Source organism: Mus musculus, chromosome 6, assembly GCF_000001635.26.
Source record: "Mus musculus strain C57BL/6J chromosome 6, GRCm38.p6 C57BL/6J".
In the NCBI taxonomy this organism is placed as follows: Eukaryota; Metazoa; Chordata; class Mammalia; order Rodentia; family Muridae; genus Mus; species Mus musculus.
Genome location: NC_000072.6, coordinates 129,600,856 through 129,624,177, shown reverse-complemented (window position 1 = coordinate 129,624,177; position 23,322 = coordinate 129,600,856). Strand labels below are relative to the sequence as shown.

General features: G+C 36.9%; 1 protein-coding gene across 5 annotated transcripts; it reads left to right on the top strand.

The window, feature by feature from the left end:
- Positions 1-274: 274 nt before the first annotated feature.
- On the top strand, positions 275-13,855 carry Klrk1 (killer cell lectin-like receptor subfamily K, member 1). 5 transcript variants are annotated; one of them, XM_030255429.1, is made up of 8 exons: positions 275-367; positions 2,936-3,043; positions 6,657-6,695; positions 7,405-7,509; positions 7,846-7,881; positions 8,718-8,869; positions 9,472-9,586; positions 11,275-11,766. In XM_030255429.1, the coding sequence occupies exons 2-7, from the start codon at positions 2,938-2,940 to the stop codon at positions 9,577-9,579; spliced, it is 546 nt and encodes a 181-aa protein (XP_030111289.1). In that variant the 5' UTR covers positions 275-367; positions 2,936-2,937; the 3' UTR covers positions 9,580-9,586; positions 11,275-11,766. The 5 variants fall into 5 exon arrangements, with proteins under 5 accessions (XP_030111289.1, NP_001076791.1, NP_001272947.1 ...); NM_001083322.2 differs by having other exon boundaries at positions 314-367; positions 9,472-9,575; positions 11,275-13,855; NM_001286018.1 differs by having other exon boundaries at positions 314-367; positions 7,828-7,881; positions 9,472-9,575; positions 11,275-13,855.
- Positions 13,856-23,322: the final 9,467 nt, after the last annotated feature.

Below are 23,322 nucleotides of genomic sequence, written 5' to 3'. Positions count from 1 at the left end.
TTTTTTGCACTTCTGATTTCCATGTTATATAACGCCATTGTTTACTTTTCAAAACTCCACTCTATTTCTTACCATTAAGATCATCATTGTCCATCCCTAAGGGCTTGACACTTATTCACCAACTGTGATCAAACCGCCTTCAGCAAATAAGCCACGTTGTGTGTGGCAGGAATGATAGCTGTGCTGTGGTTGTGTGGGGGTTCTTTACAAGAAGATGAAACTGACCCTTTCACAACGGCCTCGGAGATGAAATTACTCAAACATCTTCACTTTCAGTTCCAATTTTTTTCTGAGGACAAGGCCCACATTTTCTAGTTGAGTTGAAGGCTTTGACTCACAAGAAACAGGATCTCCCTTCTCTGCTCAGGTCTGTGAGTCTACATACTTATACATATATTTCTAACAGCTTTTTTTCCCATAAAATAGGAGTTATATGTCAAGTCAGGAAAGTTCTATAACTATTTACATGCCAGGTAATTGTAGCTTACATGTTTGAGTAGAAATACTGAAGGCAAATAGTGCTTTGCTTGTCTGAGGTTTGATATACTCTGTATCACTATATCCAGTGTCCATAACCAGGGCAGTCCTACTGAAGAGTAAGAAGTTATGTTGCTGAAATAATAGGCCCTACCTCTTAAGCAAAGTATATTTTGGGAATTAGAAGGCTGACGTTTGACTGAGAATTAACACACAAATGAAATAATCTTATGAAGGGGTCGTTTTACTTCAGAGCTAACACAACTTCACATTCATGAAGAGACAAGTAGTGTGCATTTCATTCAGTTATCATATTCATGTATGAATAGTGCCCATTTTAAAGACCTGAGCACTATATATTAAACAGCTACTCTATGGGAACACTTCTAGACAATGGAAATGTTGCAATATACACATCTATGAAATTATTTGAATGCAGATGTTACACCACTCAATGTAACAATAAAACATGATGAAAATGGTAACATTTTATTGATGGTGATAGACAGAAGTTTTACTAAAAGATGAGAAAATCTACAACAGAAACTTATGTATCTGACATTTATTTATCTTACAAAAAAATCCATCACCAAGTAAAAACTACAAACAAAACATTTTATGTGCTGAAGTTCAATGTCAGGAAGCCAAAATTTTTTATTAACTATCTCATTGTAAATAAATTAAAAATACTTAATTGATTTTAATCAATTATTCAAACTGTATTTTGAAATAGTGAGTCTTTATTTTACCATAAAAATATTAAATTCCCCCTGTCTTGGATGAGCTGTTATTTCCATTATTTCATATTTAAAGAAAATTCTTTTCTATATTATACTTGTCTAAAACAAATATTTTCATCTCACCATAGAGACAGCAGAAAAAAAATCTGTTAGAATTTACCTTGTCTATATGAGTCTTTTGTGTATTACAGAAATTAGGACAGATTCGGAAGTGGTGTCACATATCTTTAATCTCAGCATTCAGGAAGCAGAGGCAGATTATCTCTGTAAATCTGAGGTAGCCATGGCTGCAGAGAGATACACTGTCTTAAAAAATGTTAGTTAATAAATAACAAAAACTACAACCTGGATCAGTTTCTGAAGTAAATCTCTCATAATTCTCACATAATGGCATTGATTCGTGATCGAAAGTCTCATCACTCAGGTATGTTGTGTCCATATGAATGTATATGTCTACTGCTCTGTAGTGTTAATATACCCAGCATCTATCTCTACGAGGCAATGATAAACATGGGAAACCGCTTAACTGTTTTTCTCATTATGTTCATTTCCTGTTATACTTATAATGCATTTAAAATTTAGTTTTTGAGATTGTGGAAAGCTTTTTCCCTTTAATTCATCATCTACCTACTCCACTGTGAAATCATTTATAACATAGGATGGGTTGGAATAATGAAAAGGCATAGCACTTGGAATCAGAAGAGCTGAATTTTAATTAAACTTTCCAAGCTTTCCATCTTTAAATCGGGGCAGTCCATGGTCTCTGTGCATTTTCATTTTGTTTATACCAATAGAAAAATAAATCATTCTGAATTTACCTTAGCAGAATCCTAGACTATGCAACTCATGGAATATAGAACTTAAAAGTGCCTCTTATTCTAAAAAGTGTTATGAATTGCTCATAGATACTATGCTGAATATCTCTGGCATTCAAAATTTTCACTAAACATAATAACCTGTACTCTTCGGGTCTTATAATTGAATTATATGCAAACAATGTTTAAGGCCAATATTTAAGCCTAAAATAAATTTGATAAAATCTTTTCATTTACACAATGATCAAATTGACAATGGAAATTTTAAGAAAAAAAAAAACCAAAATTTTTTTTTCCAACTTGCTTTGTTCAAAGACAAGACTGTCATATTTATTATAAGACTTAGGAATATACCATTCGGGTCTTTATATGCTCCCAACTCTCAAAGAATTTGGCACACTAGTATTTACTCTTGTACAGAGTTGGCATTATTCATACCAAGGTCATCATGCTTTGTTTCATTGTTATCATGTCCATAGGCTATTGTATTGATGCTTTTCTCTTCTATACTGTAGAGATCTGAATACAGATTTAAATTACTTCTACTTATCAATATTACATCTAGGTGTATTGTGTAATTATATATCCATCTTCCTCTATTTCCTTCCATTGCATAAAGTCCGCTTTGATGTTAGATTTCATTTTACATTATGAACTGGTTTATTTCAAAATTCCGTACTATTTTGCTAACTCTAATTCTCCAAGGAATAAGCATTTTTATGTCTGTTAGAAAGTATAACCATCTTAATAATAAGGTAACAAAAGCAAAGGAAACACATGCTGCCCTTTAAAAGGATGTTCATGGGAAGTATATCCATAGAAAGACAAGGTCAAAGTCAGAGACTTATTTTTCAAATGGCAGAAAGTCTGTGAACTTGCATCAGCTTGTGTTGTTTTCTCCAGAGATGAGCAAATGCCATAATTACGACCTCAAGCCAGCAAAGTGGGATACTTCTCAAGAACAACAGAAACAAAGATTAGCACTAACTACCAGTCAACCTGGAGAAAATGGTACGTCTTGGTTTACATTTGTCTCCTCAAAATGGACTGAGGTGGATGTGGAAACATTGCTGTTGTCATTCACAACCCTTTTTCTTTTTACTTCCCCAGGGGAACAAGCTCTTTTTGCTATAGAATGTATATGCAAGTTACAGGTGATGAGACAATTTGTTATAAGGACAACTGAACCAAGAATTTTGGGAATCTGCTTTTAAGGAAGGCTATATGGTAGACTATAGAAAATAAATTTTAAAAAATCATCTAACTATCTTCTTAAAATATAATATAAGTAGTAAATTTAGGAAATTTTTAGGGACCTTTCTGAATGTAGTGGAGACAATTTTTACTCAAACTATTTCAAGCCAGAGTATTATCAATATTAAAATTTGCAGCAAATTATATAAAGGAGGAAGCCTGAGCCTGGTGTGTTCTCACATATCTGCCATCCCAGGACTTGGTAAATGGAGGCAGGAGAAGTTAGAAGAGAAGGTTATCCCCACCAGTAAAGAGTTTAAGTTCAACTTGGTTACATGAGACACCATCTCAAAAAAAAAAAAAAAAAAGATAGAATAAATAACTCTAGAAGAAAGCCAACAAATTCATCCATAAATTTTATTACATCAAAAGACTTGAAGTCCCAGCGAGTGGGGAGGTATGGTAGAGTGGGAGTGGGGAGTTGGGGACATCCTCTTGGAGATGGGGGAGAAAGAATGGGATAGGGAATGGTCAGAAGGCAGACAGGGAGGGGGATGATACTGGACAATAAAAAAAAGATTAAAGAACAAAAATATGTAAATTAAAATAAATAAATAAAAATGAAGAAATAAATTAACAAAAGTTACATTAAAAAAGCTAATTTAAGGAATTCAATCATGTGGTATGTAATAACCAAAGGTGAATGCTTATGTAATTGTGTACATGATGTTTAAAAGACATTGATTAAAATTCAATACAAATTTTGATTTTATGAAATTTTGATTTTCAAATTATTATAACCTAAATGCTGTCTTTAATATATGTATGAATGTATAACACATAGAATATGTACAAATTTCTAGTTATATTATTAAATGTTAGGAGGATTTTTCAATGTAATAATTAAAATGCAAAAATATTATTGCCACTGTTACAAAATTTTCTGATATTGGTAAGTGATTACACAAGAAAAGATAAAAAGGTGATATCTATCACATCAGAGTTTAAAAGCAAAAAAGATATAAATAAAAGTATTTGAAAACTTGCAAATACATAATTAAAAAATGTTGATTAGTAATATAATTTGAATGTAACCTTGATAGAAAATTAATGCATAAACAAAAATAAATTTATTTCATAACTAAAACTATCAAAAAACTATAATGTATGAAAATTTTATGACCAAAAATTTGAAAGAGGCAAAATAAACTTTAATATTAAAAGTAACGTAGAAATTACTTTAAAGTTACTTTGAACTGCTAATGAAAAAAAGAATAAAGCACACATAGTAGAAATAGAAACTATTCAAGGATAAATACAACACTTTACAGATAAAATATTTGTGTGTGTGCACAGTCAATGTGATTCTATCAGGATGTCAATATACCATAGTTTAGAATGTCATACTCTTTTTTTTTTATTACGTATTTTCCTCAATGACATTTCCAATGCTATCCCAAAAGTCCCCCATACCCTCCCCCCCCCCACTTCCCTACCCACCCATTCTCATTTTTTTGTCCCTGGCGTTCCCCTGTACTGGGGCATATAAAGTTTGTGTGTCCGATGGGCCTCTCTTTCCAGTGATGGCCGACTAGGCCATCTTTTGATACATATGTAGCTAGAGTCAAGAGCTCCGGGGTACTGTTTAGTACATAATGTTGTTGCACCTACAGGGTTGCAGATCTCTTTAGCTCCTTGGATACTTTCTCTAGCTTCTCCGTTGGGGGGCCTGTGATCCATCCAATAGCTGACTGTGAGCATCCACTTCTGTGTTTGCTGGGCCCCTGCCTAGTCTCATGAGAGACAGCTATATCTGGGTTCTTTGAGCAAAATCTTGCTAGTGTATGCAGTGGTGTCAGCGTTTGGAAGCTGATTATGGGGTGGATCCCTAGATAAGGCAGTCTCTAGATGGTCCATCCTTTTGTCGCAGCTCCAAACTTTGTCTCTGTAGCTCCTTCCATGGGTGTTTTGTTCCCAATTCTAAGAAGGGGCACAGTGTCCACACTTTGGTCTTCATTCTTCTAGAGTTTCATGCATTTGGAAAATTGTATCTTATATCTTGGGTATACTAAGTTTTGGGCTAGTATCCACTTATCAGTGAGTACATACTGTGTTAGTTCCTTTGTGATTGGGTTACCTCGCTCAGGATGATGCCCTCCAGGTCCATCCATTTGGCTAGGAATTTCATAAATTCATTCTTTTTAATAGCTGAGTAGTACTCCATTGTGTAAATGCGCCACATTTTCTGTATCCATTCCTCTGTTGAGGGGCATCTGGGTTCTTTCCAGCTACTCTTGAAGAGCTCATTTTAAAGTTTTTGTTAAAAGTAATTATTTTTATTTCATTTCTCTATCTGTGTTTTGTGTGTGTGTGTGTGTGTGTGTGTGTGTGTGTGTGTGTGTGTGTGTGTGTGTGTATGCACGCACATATAAGTGCAGGTGCTCACCAGGGCCAGAAGAAGGGGCCAAATCCCAAGTAGCTGGAATCTCAGCTTATTGTGAGCTGGAAATAGAACTCAGAGTCTCTGAAAGAGTTATACCCATTCCTAACTGATGAGGCAACTTTCAAGAGTCTTATTTTAAAGTCTTAACGATGAAATAAAGTGCTGTAATACCCATTCTGCTCTGAAAAGAAACATGTACTAATATTGTAGGCACCATTGAATTTTCAAGCATTTTTATGAATGTAGTAAAGTTATACCTGTAGGAAATGGGCAGGCTGATTAGCTTATGTATGAAAATACTAATGCATATGGAGTGAAGCCATAATACACTGATGGCAGCATTCATGTCAGTGACAGGACACAGGTTTATTCTATAAATCATGATATGAAAGTTCAGTGTGCATTCAACAAAGAATAACTTCTGTAAGTTTCATTCCTTCCAAATATCACACACACATATACAAAATTAATGTAACAATAAAAATAAATATGTAACATTATTATAAATGCATTTTATTCATATCTATAATATGAGCCATGAAGGAAAGCTTGACAGAATCAACCTAGGAAAAATAAGTCATTTCATCCCTCTGAAGGTATCATGAACAAAACAGAGAGAATATCCGGAACATATGCATGCAAAATATATGACAAGGTGTGGTGTCACAGTCACCAACTGAGAAGTATGGAGCAAGCCAATAACTTGATAAAAACTAGAAAAGTCTCATGGAAATGAAAAATATACACATTATTTAAATGTAAATAGAAATGTCTAACCTTATTATGAAAGGAAATAAAATTATTAAAACAGAAAAATAGTGCATACTAAGTTTATAGATAAAACATGTAAACAATAATAATTGCTGAGAAAGATGCAATGAACCAGGAAATTCTATTTACTTGTGCTACTATAAAATTAGAGTAATCTTTGTGAACTAAAAGTTTCAGTCACTAGAAAGCATAACATCTGTGCTCTTTATCCACTAGGTATCATAAGAGGAAGATACCCTATAGAAAAACTCAAAAGTGAGTATGAAAACTATTACTATTTCTAATGCCAGAACTTAGCATGCATTTGAAATGTCTACTGGGAAAATTGAAAAATCTGTTGATTTAGTTTGTGCAGATATCAATGAAAGTGAATATAAGTATGCAGTTTGACTTCATATATGTCACAACGTGGTATAGTCCTAGGATGTTGTCCTAACCAAAAGATACAGAATATTTTACTAATACCTGAAATGTGTGTTGTTAAAACATTGATTATAAAAGCATTAATACATAATAGCTCTTATGTAGAAGATAAAATTGATACAATCTAAATTGTAGATAAATTAGTAAAATCTACATAGAAGATAAAATTGAGAAATGTAATTTATTCAGGGAGCAAAAACTAGTGATATAATCTGTAATCCCACAATTCAAGATCTGAAGCTGGAGGACTGCAAATTTGTGTACAGCCTGAGGCTTCATAGTGAAACTTTGTGTAATGAGGGGAAAAAAGTTTCAAAAACTTGCAAAGGATCATGGATTGGAATGGACGAAAGGAGGGACCTTAGATGAAATGCACACTTAGTACTCTTATATTTGAGTCACTTGAGTGCTTATGCTTCTTGGTCTAAGGAAACACCTTTTCTCTACCTTTTCATAAAGATGAACATTTATATTAAACAGAAAGCCACCTTGGTCCATTAGCCTTCCTTTTGCTCTGACTTCTCCTGTTTTTCTTTGACAGTATCTCCAATGTTCGTTGTTCGAGTCCTTGCTATAGCCTTGGCAATTCGATTCACCCTTAACACATTGATGTGGCTTGCCATTTTCAAAGAGACGTTTCAGCCAGGTACAGATATTTGCTGCATAAACCTACAATCTGAATTCCATTCCCAAAAACCAAAGAAATGTGGAAGGAAGAACTGACTCCACAAAATGGTTCCCTGGCCTCCATGTTCACTCCCTGGTACATGGGTACCCTCATATGCATGCCTACATGCAACATGTATGTGGGCACACACACACATAGAGTTTAAAAAGTGAAAAAATATATAAAAGCAAAGAAACATTCAGTAGTGAGAGTGAAAATGTTTTAAACCATAGCTTGGCTGTTCTACAAACATCCAAGTCACATTTGTTTACAGTAGAAGTTACTAAAGTTTAACAGTTATAATTATCTTGACAGTATTGTGCAACAAGGAAGTCCCAGTTTCCTCAAGAGGTAAGTGAATCTTTTTTTAATATTAAACACAAATTGCAAACATCTATGTGTATCAGGATTTACTAAATATTCAAAGGCATTCAAAATATTTATGATATAGTTAGATATATAGCACATAGTTCACTGTAGACTTTATTGCTTTTAACTGTGAAGGCTGTGAAATTGTTGGAAGAGAGTATTATGTTCCTTTTTTTCTGGCACTTAACACGCTAAAGTAGGAGGATCAGTAATTCACATCCCAGACTGGCTGTGTAGAAAGTTCAAAGCCAGAATGGGTTACATGAATCCCTGTCTAGAAACAGTAAATAAATAAAGAATAGTTTTGCTGTTTCTTATTATATTTTATTTTGTTGTATTTGGTTGATATCTCTTAGAAGCCTGCTATTATGTAATGAGAAACAGAAAGGAAGTGAATCTGGAGGAAAGGGAAGGTGGGGAGAAACTAGGAGGAGTAGGAAGAAAGGAAACTATTAATCAGGCTATAATGCGTGAGAAAATAATCTATTTTCAATAAAAAAATAGAAGGAAAAAGGGAAAGAAAGAAAAAGAAAGAAAGAAAGAAAGAAAGAAAGAAAGAAAGAAAGAAAGAAAGAAAGAAAGAAAGAAAGAAAGAAAGAAAGGGTGAAGAAGGAAGAATAAAGGAAGGAAGGAAGGAAGGAAGGAAGGAAGGAAGGAAGGAAGGAAGGAAGGAAGAAATCTTTAGTTTGGGGACCTTCTTTTCTTCATATATAATGATTCGATGATTTAGAATTGGAACAGAAAGGGTATTTAACTTGCCTAGATGAGATCTGGTTCAATAGTCAAGTGTGTACAGGATTAATCTCATCTCTTTCTAGAGGGCTACTGTGGCCCATGCCCTAACAACTGGATATGTCACAGAAACAACTGTTACCAATTTTTTAATGAAGAGAAAACCTGGAACCAGAGCCAAGCTTCCTGTTTGTCTCAAAATTCCAGCCTTCTGAAGATATACAGTAAAGAAGAACAGGTTAAGTATTTAATTCCATTTAATTCTAATACTTGAGGAAAGTCACTGGAGTGCAAACCTAGAACATACAGCAGGCATCAAGGTGTTCTAATACCCATTCCAGACAATAGTGATAAAAATTAAGAAAGTGGGAGTTGGGGAGATGGCTCAGTGAGTTGAAACATTTGTTCTTAAAACTTGAGGACCTGAACATGAACTCCACAGCTCCCATCAGGCATTGGTGAACATGTTTGTATCCCCAGCTCTAGACTCAGAGACAGGTAGATCCCAAAAGCTCCTGACCAGACAGTTTAGCTGAAAAGTTGAGTTTTCATTTCAGTGAGGGACCATGTTTCAAGACAATGAGACAGGGAGCAATGAAGGGAGATATATTATGTTTTGTCCTAGCTTCTGTGTGCAAGATGAGCAACTGCATACTCATATGCATATATACCACCCAATGGCTGACCACCCCCAAAGATAGAAAAATTAAGAGATATTTGAGTGTCTATGGTTCAGTGAGAATTACAGAGGCCATGGGACAATGCCTCCTTGCTCAAGTGATGAGTTTCTAATATTCTAGACATGGGTTTCATCTGTATTTCTCTTGTGATTTCTCACAGGATTTCTTAAAGCTGGTTAAGTCCTATCACTGGATGGGACTGGTCCAGATCCCAGCAAATGGCTCCTGGCAGTGGGAAGATGGCTCCTCTCTCTCATACAATCAGTGAGTCTCAAGTGGGTTGTTCAGCTGTTCCTATGAGCACTCATTTTTCAGTTTCTTTTTCACAATCTGACACATTATCATATTCTAATAAGTATAGAAAAATGCTTAGATTCTAAATCTAAAGGGCAGGGAGAGTGGTGGAGTAGCCAGGATAAACATTAACGAATGACATAAATTGATGACTAAGTGTTGAGAACTGGTAAAGGTCAATCAAATATATCAATTTCATAGATAGGGGCTGAAGAACTGCATATTTTCTTTTGTATATTTGTGACTCAAATGATGGGGATAAAACTGACATGCAATAAGCTGTAGCCTTCCATCCCTAGTAGCCTCTTGTCTGTTTTTATGTTCCAGGTACTTTCAAATATGAAGTAACATATGGCTAGCTGTGGTCATTCTATTTTACAATGGAAGAACAGAAATAACAAATGTATGAGGCCCCTGGGATGCTAAATATCTTTACTTCATCAGTAGACAGCATTCACATATATCACATCATGAAGTTGTACCCCCAAACATATACGATTATAGTTTCAACTAAAAAGTTAGAAATGATGCTTTAGTGTATATGGATTGCAACCTTCAAAGAGCAGTTCCTAATAGAATTTCTCTGCAGGTACCAGCTGTTTCTATACCAATGGCATTCTGTACCTTGCCCTTTTAAACAAGGATAACAATGGACCCCTTTCTCTTTAGGCTTTAAATTTTACACTGAAGTGACATTGTCATTTCCTTGTGTCTTCTATTTCTGACTTTGTCCTTAAAAGGAGAAATTTTATTTATTAAATTAATCATGGAATTCCAAACATTAAGACAAAAGTAAAACACACTCACATGTGTACCCACATATGCATACATACATCACACCAGTGTGCACACACACACATCACATACACTACACATGCATGTACACATATATGCACACATATGTACCACACACATATACCCATATACATGCACTGTTATTGTGCATATACATGTGCGTGTGTGTTGAGAATTTTACAATTACTTTTGTTTCTCACCATGTAAAATTGTGTATGTAGTCATTCATGGGAGACTGGCTCCAAACCTTAATCTCTCCATAGATTCTGAATTCCATGAATGATTATCATCTTTATACAGAATGGTGTAGAACCTGCTTGTATTCGGACAATTCTGTATAGTTTAAATCATTTTATATTGACTATCACGCCAAGTAGAATGTAAATATTGTATAAACAATTCCCACACTGCATTATTTAGGAAATCAGGACAAGATACAAAGTAGATATCCCGTATGGATGTGGGCTTTGTTTTGGTTATTTGTTATGTATAGTCAGTTGTATCGGACAATACTAGTCTATTTACCTATGGAAGATTGCTAATTTTTACACAGAACACTCCAGCAATTGAATTTGAAGTTTATTTCTCCATCCATTTCTAATGTAAATACTTAATATTAAATAAACATCTTGAAGCATTTTTACTCAGGTTCATATGTAGAGGATTTTAGAATTCTGAGGTGATTAATTTCTGGTATGAGCACATCGAGGGATTATATTTTTACTTTTATCACCTGGATTGGCTCTATTTTGCACATGTGTTAGGAGGAATAAACATAGTGCTATAATGACTTGAAATATATTTGAAATCCCTGCATTCAAATCCCATAAATAAGAGTCCATGTTGATGTGGCATGCCTTTCTCTCTGCTGCAGGTTAACTCTGGTGGAAATACCAAAAGGATCCTGTGCTGTCTATGGCTCAAGCTTTAAGGCTTACACAGAAGACTGTGCAAATCTAAACACGTACATCTGCATGAAAAGGGCGGTGTAAAAACTTTCATTACCCATCTCAGCAACAACCAGAACAAGAGAATTGTCTCGGGAGAAATTGGGACTAAGAAGAAGAGACTGGGCATAAGACAAAAGCAAAACAGCAGGTCTGCACCCTCCACCAAATGATTAGCTAAACACATTGTGTTCCCATAAAACAAGGGAAGCCTGTGGGGCCAAGGAACCATGAGACAGGGGAAGAGGGAACAGGAGGACCAAGAGTGTGGTTGAAGCCTATCCAAACTAGGGAAATATGGTCCTGCCCTACTGGAGGAGGTGGTGTTGCCCAGTAGACTCTCAGCACCTTGATTTCCTCCCAGATATCCCCTACTCACTCTCTAAAGGTTTAAATTAAATATGATATTTTATTCAAGATGCCTCTAGAGAGTCTAGACTCTATTTTTGTAGTGGTCACCGAGGCCTGAGGTCTTTTCACTCCTGGCAGTTCTTGCCTCACTTCCCCTCTCAGGGTCTGCTATTGTGATCATTGGTTGATCATGCTGCTTCTAGGATATGGGGAAGAAGACGAGGAGGAGCTTCCATTTCAAGATGGAATCAAAACAGAGGAACTGTGAGAACTGGAGAATAAAACCCTATAGCTCACTGGGAGCTTAATCTCCAGCACTATGGAAAACTGATGGCTGGGTATAGCCACAGCAGGGACCACAGGGAGTGCTGTGCCTGGCAGTGTTGCCATCTCAGTGACTCAAGAAAGCAGCCTGCTGTCTGGGAGGGACAGCAGAGACTCTCTGAGAAAGGTCAAGCAGGACTGCTTTTGGAACTTGACAATCTCATGGAACTCACTTTGTTGATTTTTGTGCTTTCTTGGGATTCTCCCACTCTTTCATATGCTTTCCACTTGAGATGACAGTGTCTGTTGAAAGCAAGGCACTATATTTGAAAGTATATAGCTTGTTTCACTTTACAAGTCAGAAAGGTGGTGCTGGAAGGAGTTGTCAGCTCTGTGGTTGTTAGGGTAGAATGGATACAGTTTGCAAGTGAGGAGATGGACTCCTGGAGCCATGGGTATAAGTTATACACCAAATGATTTTGTATTTTGTACCTCCACGTTTCATATTTAAAATTCAAACTCCAGGTATTAATATGAGGAGACAGGCACTGGATCATAATGTTTTAAATCATAAGGATAAAGGCTTTGTAAGTGGGATTACAAGAAATGGAGTTAGTTTTGCCTCTTAAGAATGCACCCAGGCAGTCACCTTTCTTCTCTTAGCTATAAGAGAACACAGGATAATTCTGATATACAACCTGCACAATGACCTCATCAATAAACAGTAGATGTGGTTATCAGTAGCCATCGATTCCCAGACTTCATAATTGTGGGAAGTAGATTTCTGTTGCGTACAGCTTGATCTGTTGTATTTTATAATATAATCCCAAATAAGCTGAGACCAGAGGGGAAGATCGCTAGATATTAGGTCTTAGTGAAAAATTTGAAAACAGGGCTGGAGAGGTGGCTCAGAGGTTAAGAACACAAGTAAAGAGGTTAAGACTTGGGTTCACTTCACAGCACCTGTATGACAACCCATAACCAGCTGTAACCCCACTTCCAGAGGACCCAACACCCTCTCTGGTTTCTACAGTCACCTGCATGCATATCTTGTACATAGATGAGTGAAGACAAGCACTCAAAATAAAAATAAATTTTAGAAGAAATGTTTTATAATAGTGTTGTATACTATTTTACAACATAGAAAATACTAAAAAATAATAGGCAGGTTTAAAAGTCTGTAGGACATCATATATAAATAACACAGAGAATCACAACAGAAAGGGAGCCACAGAGCCTTACTTTCATCTGAGAGACTATAATAAAACTGTGGGAGCCTTAGGTTTCTGTTTTGAAAGTTTTTGTGAAGCAATAGAAACATGCGATTTAGCTTTGGGATCCTCTGAATGAGGGATTCCCCCAAAGGCTATAAGCTTATACAAAGAATGGCAAATAAAACCCACACTTTAGAAAGTAACAACAAGATTCCTTGCTATCTATGCCCATGAGATGGGGGGGGGGGGGGAGAAAACCTCCATGAAGACTCTGCATCGATGGAAAGGCTTCCTTTAATCTCACAGCCCAAGGTCTGCCTAGCACTCTTTGCAGGAAAACAAATCTGTATCTTTTCAAGGTAAATAACAGTCTACCATCAACACTTTATTTTATAAGTCTAGTGTACATCCATTTGGACAAGAGAGACACCCAACAACACTTTGGGTTTTTTGGTTTGTTGTTTGGTTGGTTTGTTTAGTTTTTATAGAACTTCAACTCATTCCTTAAAGATTTCTCACACACAATCTAAAGAGTAAAACAAAAATTGAAGAATAGTGATAGTTAGGGGTGGCAGTTAGTTAGCTCATGGCAGTGTTACAGTATCCAGGGGACCTACCTGGGTGAGTGGTAGTATTGTGATTCATTGAATAATTAAAGAAAGTTTAGCCCTACACTAACAAGAAAAAAAACAGGGCATTCCTATGTTCTAGACACTGTATTCAATCTGAAAATGCAAAAAGAAATCAATAAAAATCCCACTTATTTCCAAGAGCTCAATACAGACCTCAATAAAACATAAAATCCAGACTAGAATGCAAGGCAGGCTGATACAAAAGGTTTCAGGGGAGGAAATTCTTGTGATAGCAGCGTGAGCAGCTTTACCAGAAACAAAGCTTTTGAAAACATTTCTAATAAAGAAACCATGAGAAAGGGTGTAACTAATTTAGATACATTTCATGGTGTGCTTAGGAAAGCACTTGATATTTCTGTGATAATCATCTCCAGGTTAGTGCAGAATGTGTTATATGTGTTTTCTTGGTCAAGAAATGGAGTTAGTTTTGCAGTGTAAACAGATTCCACTGTGCCTAGGGGAAAGGCAACTTAACACTTTGTGTTTATGTTTAAATATTTGAGGGTTACTGATAAGTGAGTCACAGGCATGAAGGCAGCTGCCATTAGAACAGTTTAAAGTTTTGCTCAATTTCCAACACTGTGTGAAGAAGCTGTTCTAAGATGTTAGGTCTTCTTATAGGCCCAGATCAAGAGAGCAAACATTCACTTTCCAATCATGTTCTCTTTAGTTCCCACCAGCTGTTCCATGGAAAGATTGAAAAGGAGCAGTTGACACTGATCACATCTAACCTCTGTGTATCACAGAAGTGCAGGGCCTGCCAAAGTTTGGGGATGGAGGAGAACGTAGAAACTATCCTCTGATTCTGTAGAAGGGAAAAGGCCTAGATCCAGGAGTCCTCAGAACAGTACGGGTCCTAGAAAGTTACTCAGAGACCCTCAGTGTTGAAGGCAAAGGGGAGTTTTACTGAAGTGGGATCAAACCAGCAAGAATAAAAGTCTAACAATTTTACATCTTTCTTAAAGAGATTATAACAGTAGGAAAGAGAAGCAAGGCAAGGGTTGGTGTGGTGGGTTTTATGGTATCTATCCTGGTCTTCTTGCTCTCTCTCTGTGTATTGATATTACTTTGGAACTTTCTCAGAATCCTCTATGTGGTGGTATGGCAAGAGCAAAGAAGGTGTCTGTTGTTTACCTTCCCTCCTCCTTCTTAAAATGCTCACCTATAATAAGAATCTTTAAGATACATAGTAATTGTAGGAAATAAAAGTCTAGGTTTGGCATCATATGCCTTTAATTCCAGCAGTCAGGACAGGAACAAGCAGGTTTCTATGAGTTTGAGGCCAGCCTTGTCAATAAGCTGATTCAAGACCAGCCAAGGCTACATGGTGAAACTCTTTTTCATAAAAACAAACAGCCTAGGAGAGATCAAAACCAAGAAAGAAAATCAAGATGATGTCAGAAAGAAAATAATCTTAGCCAGTTAGTCCTGAGAACTCCAGTGTCTTCTTCCCCTGATTTTTTTCCCCTGAGTTTAGGATAGTGATTTTTTTCTCTTTGAGAAAAGACACAAAACAATGTAGTGTCCTGATTCTAAGATCAAGATAAAGACAAGTGACCAGAGGCAAAGCATTCAACCATGATGATTCTTCAACACCACTTTGGGGCCTTGCACCCCAAGCTAACCTGTTTGTTCTAGGCATGGGAAAAGGAACTCAGCTGCTCTTAGGAAAAAACACAGAATCCCAGGCTGTCCATACTCTGCTCTGATAGCAGTTAAAAATATCTGCTTCTAGAAGTGAAGCAGGAAATCTTGTGACATGGACTCAACTGTGGTACACAGTAGAAGACCACAGCTGGCAAACAGGAAATTGATTCACACCCAAGATCTCACTGATACAAGACCACACTCAAAGATGGAGTGGTGGGGAGAAACCAGCTGCAGGCTTTACCCACTTCACTCACAGACCCCAAAAGGAAAACCTTGAAAATTAGATGGAGATGGGCCAGATATATTTTAAACATGGAACTGAAAAGCAAGGATTGATACTTTAAAAGGCTGAAGCAGAAAGTGTGGCAATCAGCATGGCTGTAGAAGACATTACAATGCATATGTGCAATGGATAAGAAGCATGAAAGAGAAATACACACAGAAAAGACAAGTTGTTAGATGAATGACTTGCTTCATGAACTCTCCTAAATCTCAATACTGTTGTCTTAAGACTAGCATTGAGCAGTTGAAAGTACTGGCTTCTCTTCCAGAGGATAAACATTCAATTTCCAGCAACTACATTGAAGCTTCGTAATTGTCTGTAATTCCAGTTCTAGGGGATCTGACACCCTCACAGAAACATACATAAAGGAAAAACACCAATGTCCATAAAATATAAAGCTAACACCAAACCCAGACACTATTGCATATGCCAGCAAGATTTTGCTGAAGGGACCCTGATATAGCTGCCTCGTATGAGGCTATGCCAGTGCCTGGCAAATACAGAAGTGGATGATCACAATCATCTATAGGATGGAACACAGGGCCCCAAATGTAGGAGCTAGAGAAAGTACCCAAGAGCTGAAGGGGTACTTTAGGTGGAACCCTATAGGTGGAACAACAATATGAACTAACCAGTACCCCCGGAGCTCATGTCTCTAGCTGCATATGTAGCAGAAAATGGCCTAGTTGGCCATCATTGGGAAGAGAAGCCCCTTGGTCTTGCAAACTTTATATGCCGCAGCACAGGGGAATGCCAGGGCCAAGAAGTGGGAGTGGGTAAGTAGGGGAGCAGGGCGGGGGGGGGGGTATAGGGAACTTTCGGGATAGCATTTGAAATGTAAATAAAGAAAATATCTAATAAAAAAAGAATCAAAAAATAAAGCTAAAAAGAAGCACTAGCATCAGTAATACTAGCAATTTATCCTTAGATCATGCAAATGTTTGCTACAAAATCTGGCATTATAAAATTCTTACATGTAATTTCCTGAACTTCTTGTTGGTCTTATCCTTCATCCTCCTCCTATAATGCCACAACATCCACCTCCATCTCTTCTTCTCCTTCTCCTCCTCCTTCTCCTTCTCCTCCTCCTCCTCCTTCTCCTTCCTTCTCCTTCTCCTTCTCCTTCTCCTTCTCCTTCTTCTTCTCTTTCTCCTTCTTCCTCTTCCTCTTCCTCTTCCTCCTTCTCCTTCTCCTTCTCCTCCTTCTCCTCCTCCTCTTCTTTAAATTTTATTTATTATGTTGGCAGGGGCACACATGCCACAGCCCACAAGTAGACATCAAAGACAACATGGGGAAATCAATTTTCTCTCTCTTTCCGGGATGTGGGTTCCAGAGACTGAACTCAAGTTGTCAGTCTTAGTAGCAAGGGCTTCCATGAACTGAGCTATCTTGATGGCCCCCCAAATTGAAACTTTTGAACTTGTACTCTTCAGAGTATCTAATAACATGTGTTCCTGTTTGTCAGAAAGGAATTTATAGAAACAGTTCCTAAACATAAATCATTTACAAAATCATGATAGGAAAAAACAGTTATAAACTGGTTACTCTTTTCCCTTTCCTATCCAATACAACCAAAGTTTATATCATACACAAGACAGAGCTCTGTGGTGCTGGGTGGACAGAAGCAGAGACATGAATGACCCAGTGATGTGCTGTTACTCAAGTTACTGGCATAAGCTAAGTAATACTTTTTCAAATACGTGTTCACAGTTGGGCATTGAGGCTTTTGTCTGTAATGCTAGCACTTTGGAAGAAGACTAAGGCTGGAGGATCTACTTAAATGTGAGGCTGTGCTATGTTAATGAGCATTTATTGTGAAGCACCAATTAGCCTCTTTTCAAGGAATCTAAGGAATGGCAAAGTCAATATGTAATCAATTGCTATGAAAACGATATTGCATGAAAAACTGATGGCAAACTATAAAGTAGATATTAATTTGTTAAAGACTGTTACACACATGCATACACACATGCACACAACTATGGAGTTTGTTTTATCTTACTGTTTTCATATCATTAAAAGTTTTCACTTCATTAGATGAAAATTAGGAGCTAGAGAAAGTACCCAAGGAGCTAAAGGGATCTGCAAGCCTATAGGTGGAACAACAATATGAACTAACAAGTACCCCAGAGCTCTTGACTCTAGCTGCATATGTATCAAAAGATGGCCTAGTCGGCCATCACTGGAAAGAGAGGCCCATTGGACACGCAAACTGTATATGCCCCAGTACAGGGGATCACCAGGGCCAAAAAAAAAAAAAATGGGAATGGGTGGGTAGGGAAATGGGGGGGAGGGTATGGGGGACTTTTGGGATAGCATTGGAAATGTAATTGAGGAAAATATGTAATAAAAAATATTTTAAAAAATTCAAATAGCAAAAGGTACTAGTAATCTCACTTTTCAAGATTTTCTATTAAAAATCTCCTTAAGATTTTCTGAATTCTTCAACATGGTATTAGTTTCAGTAAACAATTTTAATTGTTACTTGTACTTGCAGTTCATATACAATATTTGTTATTTTCATCACATGACTTAGTTGCAAATTATAGGATACTTTGGCATTTCACATATTCAAATAACCTTGGAAACTGCCTGTTGCTGTCAGAGTTCTTGATTCACCTTGGCATACTATTATTTTGATGTTACTAGCAGATACTAGAGTGCTCTAAACATCTAGGTTTTATTACTAAACACAAGTTGAACAAAGCAAATTTGAGGCATTGTAACCTTTTAGATGATAAATAATTCTTCTTTAAAAGTTACATAAAATAGAAATGTAAAGGCATCATCAATCTCTTCTATTATTTTATATTTGTCTGTAGCTTTTTTCTAATTACATCAACAATTATGAGTATGTAAATTTTCTCTCTCTTAATAGGATAATCCAGTACTGCCTTGATAGTCAACAGCCTTCTACCTTTCAATCATTATAATTTACTTCCATGGTATAATAGAACATAGTGATAGTGTTGGCTTTCAACTCATGCCATAGAACCAATGTTTTGTTATCAAATGTATAGCTTTATAATTCTACATTTTGTTCTTAGATAATGTCTTTGTAATTTGTTCTAGTTTTGTGCAGAACTCAGCTTTTGTTATTAAACACATTTAATTTTTATTTGCAGATCCACAGACAAAGAACTTTAAGAATTCAAATACAGTTATTTTTAAAAGCCACAAATACTCAGTGATGAAACTGTAGGACTAGAGGGAAAACTTAATGTTGTGATACAATAATAACTGAGTAAAAATTAAACTGGAGGTAAGAAATAAATATAGTTTTTTAAAAAATGAGTAAGTTCAGACAGCTAATGCCAGACAGTATCAACAGACCTAAATTAGTATCATTGTATTCTCAGAATACAATGACACATGGTGTTCTGAAGTCAGAGAGATTTCTGCCCAAACTAGGAAAAGGTATACCTGGTATAAAAAATAGAGATAGTATCAGAGAAAAGCCACGTGGAGAAGAAATTTCTTTAGTTCTGGGTGTAGGCAGACAAAGGTCTCAGGTGTACCTACAAACTCCATAAACATGGAGTATACCCAACATACCTCAGCAAAGACTCTAAGACATAAACTATAATAACATTAAAATTCACATGTTCAATCCACTGGTTCACCTACCTATCCCATAACCCTTTCTACCCCCAAATATGTTAAATGTTGAAGCTGAACTTCCATGGGACCACCATCCACAAAGACTGAGAACACAGGAACATTTCTATCTGAATATGGTTATTATCTTACTGGTTGTTTAATGGATATATGAAATGTAAAGAAATCAAATGTACCCTTTAAAAATATGCCCTTTGGTGCATATAAAATATCTCAATATATTGAGAAACAGCTGTTTTATAATTTTATGTTGGCAATTATTTAGGAGATGAAAGTATATGAAGTTGTTGCAGGAAATATTAATGAGTGGCAATATCCCGCGCTATACCCAGCTACTCTTTGACCACAGTATTTCCACTTCTAGGCTATCCCTATGCAGCAACTGATCATGGTTTTCTTGCTGAAGATTCTGCTAACATTCCTGCCATCCATCCCCCTGTGGTCAGCGATCTCAAATCCCAGTGACCCAGTAAAATCAAAACTCTAGAGGCTTGGAATTTATAAGTTAGATTTATATCAGTAAATTCTCACCCCACAAAATGCCCACACAATGAACTCAGAGCCAATCAATATTGATATAAATTTCCCACCTAGGTAAGACAAATTATCCCAATTATTCTATCCCTATATGATATTATAGCTACCTGTGACTATTTAAAGCCACGTAGAATCTGGATCATCTTCCTGTTGCTCCATCTTCCTTCCTTCTGCTCCTTCCCCTCAGTCCCTGTCTCTGAAAACCCTTCACTCCACCTCCCTTTTCCCTGTCCAATCATAGGTTTCTTGTATTAATTGGACAGGGAAAATTCTGCTGCATGAAGTCTATTACCCACTATCTCAAAAATTCTCAAATACATACTGTCTAACAAAATGTCTAGTAAAAGTAAGTCATTTCTCTCTGAACCAAAAAAAGATGTTCTATGAAAGATACAACATAAATAAAGAGATTGAGAATCCTTGCTCATGGATTGGAAGAGCCATCACTGTTAAGGTTTCTTTATTTAATAATATACACTGGCTGTGCAACTTATTGTATATGAACTTAATGCTATGGGGGGGCGCTATTTAGCTTCTTCCTTTGGTCTGTCTATTTTAATATTTACAAATGTATCCTCATACTTAGTAGACGCTGGTCTTTATAATGGTTATACCTTCTCAGTTTACTTAAACACTGAGGCTACATTTACATATTATCTCTGTCAAATTGCTCAGCTCCACTAAATATATCACTAGGTTTTTAAAGAGAACAGTTTAATTTTTAAAAAAAGTTAATTAAAAAGTTTCAAAATTAAATGCCTTTATATTCTTGTCTCATTTTGTATCTTTCAGTAGTTCCTTTACATATGTTTCTGATATGTTTTTAAATTTCATTTTTACATATTTTTTCTTTTTTATTGCTGTTAATGAGGATTTATCATCTCTTATGTTTTCCTAACTGGTTACTATTAATGTAAAGCAATGCTATTTGGTTTAGGCATATTAATTTCATTCAGTTAATCTGCTAATTTAATGAAGTATCATTGTTCACATTAGCTTTATCACTGACTTAGTCTGGTTGTTTAGATGCAATCTCTGCTGTACAAATACTTTCTCTTTTCCACTCTTTTATTAATCATTTTATTCATTTACACTTCAAATGATATTCTCCTTCCTAGTCACCCCTCCACAAATGTCCCATCACATCTTCCCTCTCCCCCCCCTCCCCTTTGTCTCTATGAGGGTGCTCCTCTACCTACTCATCCACTCCCACCAAACTATTCTAGCATTCCCCTTCCCTGAGGCATCAATCCTCCACAGGGCCAAGGGTCTCTCCTTCCACTGATGTCAGATAAGACCATCCTCTGCTACATGTGTATCTGGAGCCACAAATATCTCCATGTATACACTGAGAGCTCTAGGTTGTCCAGTTGATATTCTTCTTCCAACAAGGTTGAAATCCCCTTCATTTCCTTCAGTCCTTCCCCGACCTCTACCACTCAGGTGTCCAGGCTCAGTCTGATGGTTGGCTGTGAGTATCTGCATCTGTATTGACCAGGTGCTGGTAGAACCTCTCAGGAAATAACCATACCAGGCTCCTGTAAGCAAGAACTTCTTCACATCGGCAATAGTGTCAGGGTTTAGTGTCTGCAAATGAGATGGATCCCTAGGTGGGGCAATCTCTGGATGGTCTTTCATTCAATCTCTGTTCCATTTTTTGTCCCTGTCTTTCCTTTGGACAGGAACATTTCTGGGTTAACAATTTTGAGATGGGTAGGTGGCCCCATCCCTCAACTGGGAGCTATGCCTGTCTTCAGGACGTTCTATCTCCCCATTTGTTGCATTATTTTGGCTAAATTCATTCCAGTTGAGTACTGGGATCTCTCGCTTCCATGGAGTCTGGGACTTTCTAGTGAATTTCCCCATCCCCCACTGCTATATATTTCTATTTCATTTTCTGGCCTTCTGTACTTCTGCCCCTCCTAATACTTGTTTCTTCCCCCACTTTTTCCCTCCTGTTCCTCTATCCCTCCAAGGTCCCTCCCTCCATCTACCTCCTGTGATTATTTTGTTCCTTCTTTTATGTAAGATTGAAGCATCCCCATTTTGGTTTTCCTTCTTAAGTTCCATATGGTTTGTGGGTTGCATCATAGGTATTCTGATCTTTTGAGCTAATATTATCTTATCAGTGAGTACACACCAAGTTTGTCCTTTTGTGTCTTGGTTACCTCACTCAGGATGATATTTTCTAGTTCCATCTATTTGCCTCAGAATTTCATGAGTTCTTTGTTTTTAAGAGCTGAGTAGTACTCCATTGTGTAATTGTATCACATTTCCTGTATCCATTTCTCTGTTTAAGAATATCTGAGTTGTTTCCAGCTTGTGGCTATTATACATGAGGCTGCTATAACATAGTGGAGCATAGGTTCTTGTTATATGTTGGAGCATCTTTTTTGGTATATGCCCAGTAATGGTATAGCTCAGTGTACTGGCTAATTATGTATAAACTTGATACAAGCTGGAGTTATCACAGAGAAAGGAGCTTCAGTTGAGGAAATGCCTCCATGAGATCCAGCTGTAAGGCATTTTCTCAATTAGTGATCAAGGGGGAAAGGCCCCTTGTGGATGGGACCATCCCTGGGCTGGTAGTCTTGGGTTCTATAAGAGAGTAGGCTGAGCATGCCAGGGGAAGCAAGCCAGTAAGGAACATCCCTCCATGGCCTCTGCATCAGCTCCTGCTTCCTGACTTGCTTGAGTTCCAATCCTGATATCCTTTGGTGATTAACAGCAATGTGAAAAGTGTAAGTTGAATAAACCCTTTCCTCCCTAACTTGCTTCTTGGTCATGATGTTCGTGCAGGAATAGAAACCCTGACTAAAACACTGGGTCTTCAGGTTGGGAAGGAGGAAGTCAAGATATCACTATTTACAGATAATATGACAGTATACATAAGTGACCCCAAAAATTCTACCAATTAATTCCTACAGCTGATAAACAACATCAGCAAAGTGGCTGGATATAAAAATAACTCTAACAAATCAGTAGCCTTCCTCTACTCATAAACGGACTGAGAAAGAAATTGGGGAAACAACACCCTTCTCAATAGTCACAAATAATATAAAATACCTTGGTGTGACTTTACCCAGGCAAGTGAAAGATCTGTATGACAAGAACTTCAAGTCTGAAGAAAGAAATCAAAGAAGACCTCAGAAGATGGAAAGATCTCCCATGCTCATGGATTGTCAGGATTAACATAGTAAAAATGGCCATCTTACCAAAAGCAACCTGCAGATTCCATGCAATTCCCACTAAAATTCCAACTCAATTCTTCACAGAGATAGAAAGAGCAATTGTCAAATTCATCTGGAATAATAAAAACCCCAAAAGAGCAATAACTATTCTCAACAATAGAAGAACTTCTGGGGGAATTACAACCCTTGACCTCAAGCTGTACTACAGAGAAAAAGTGATAAGAACTGCATGGTA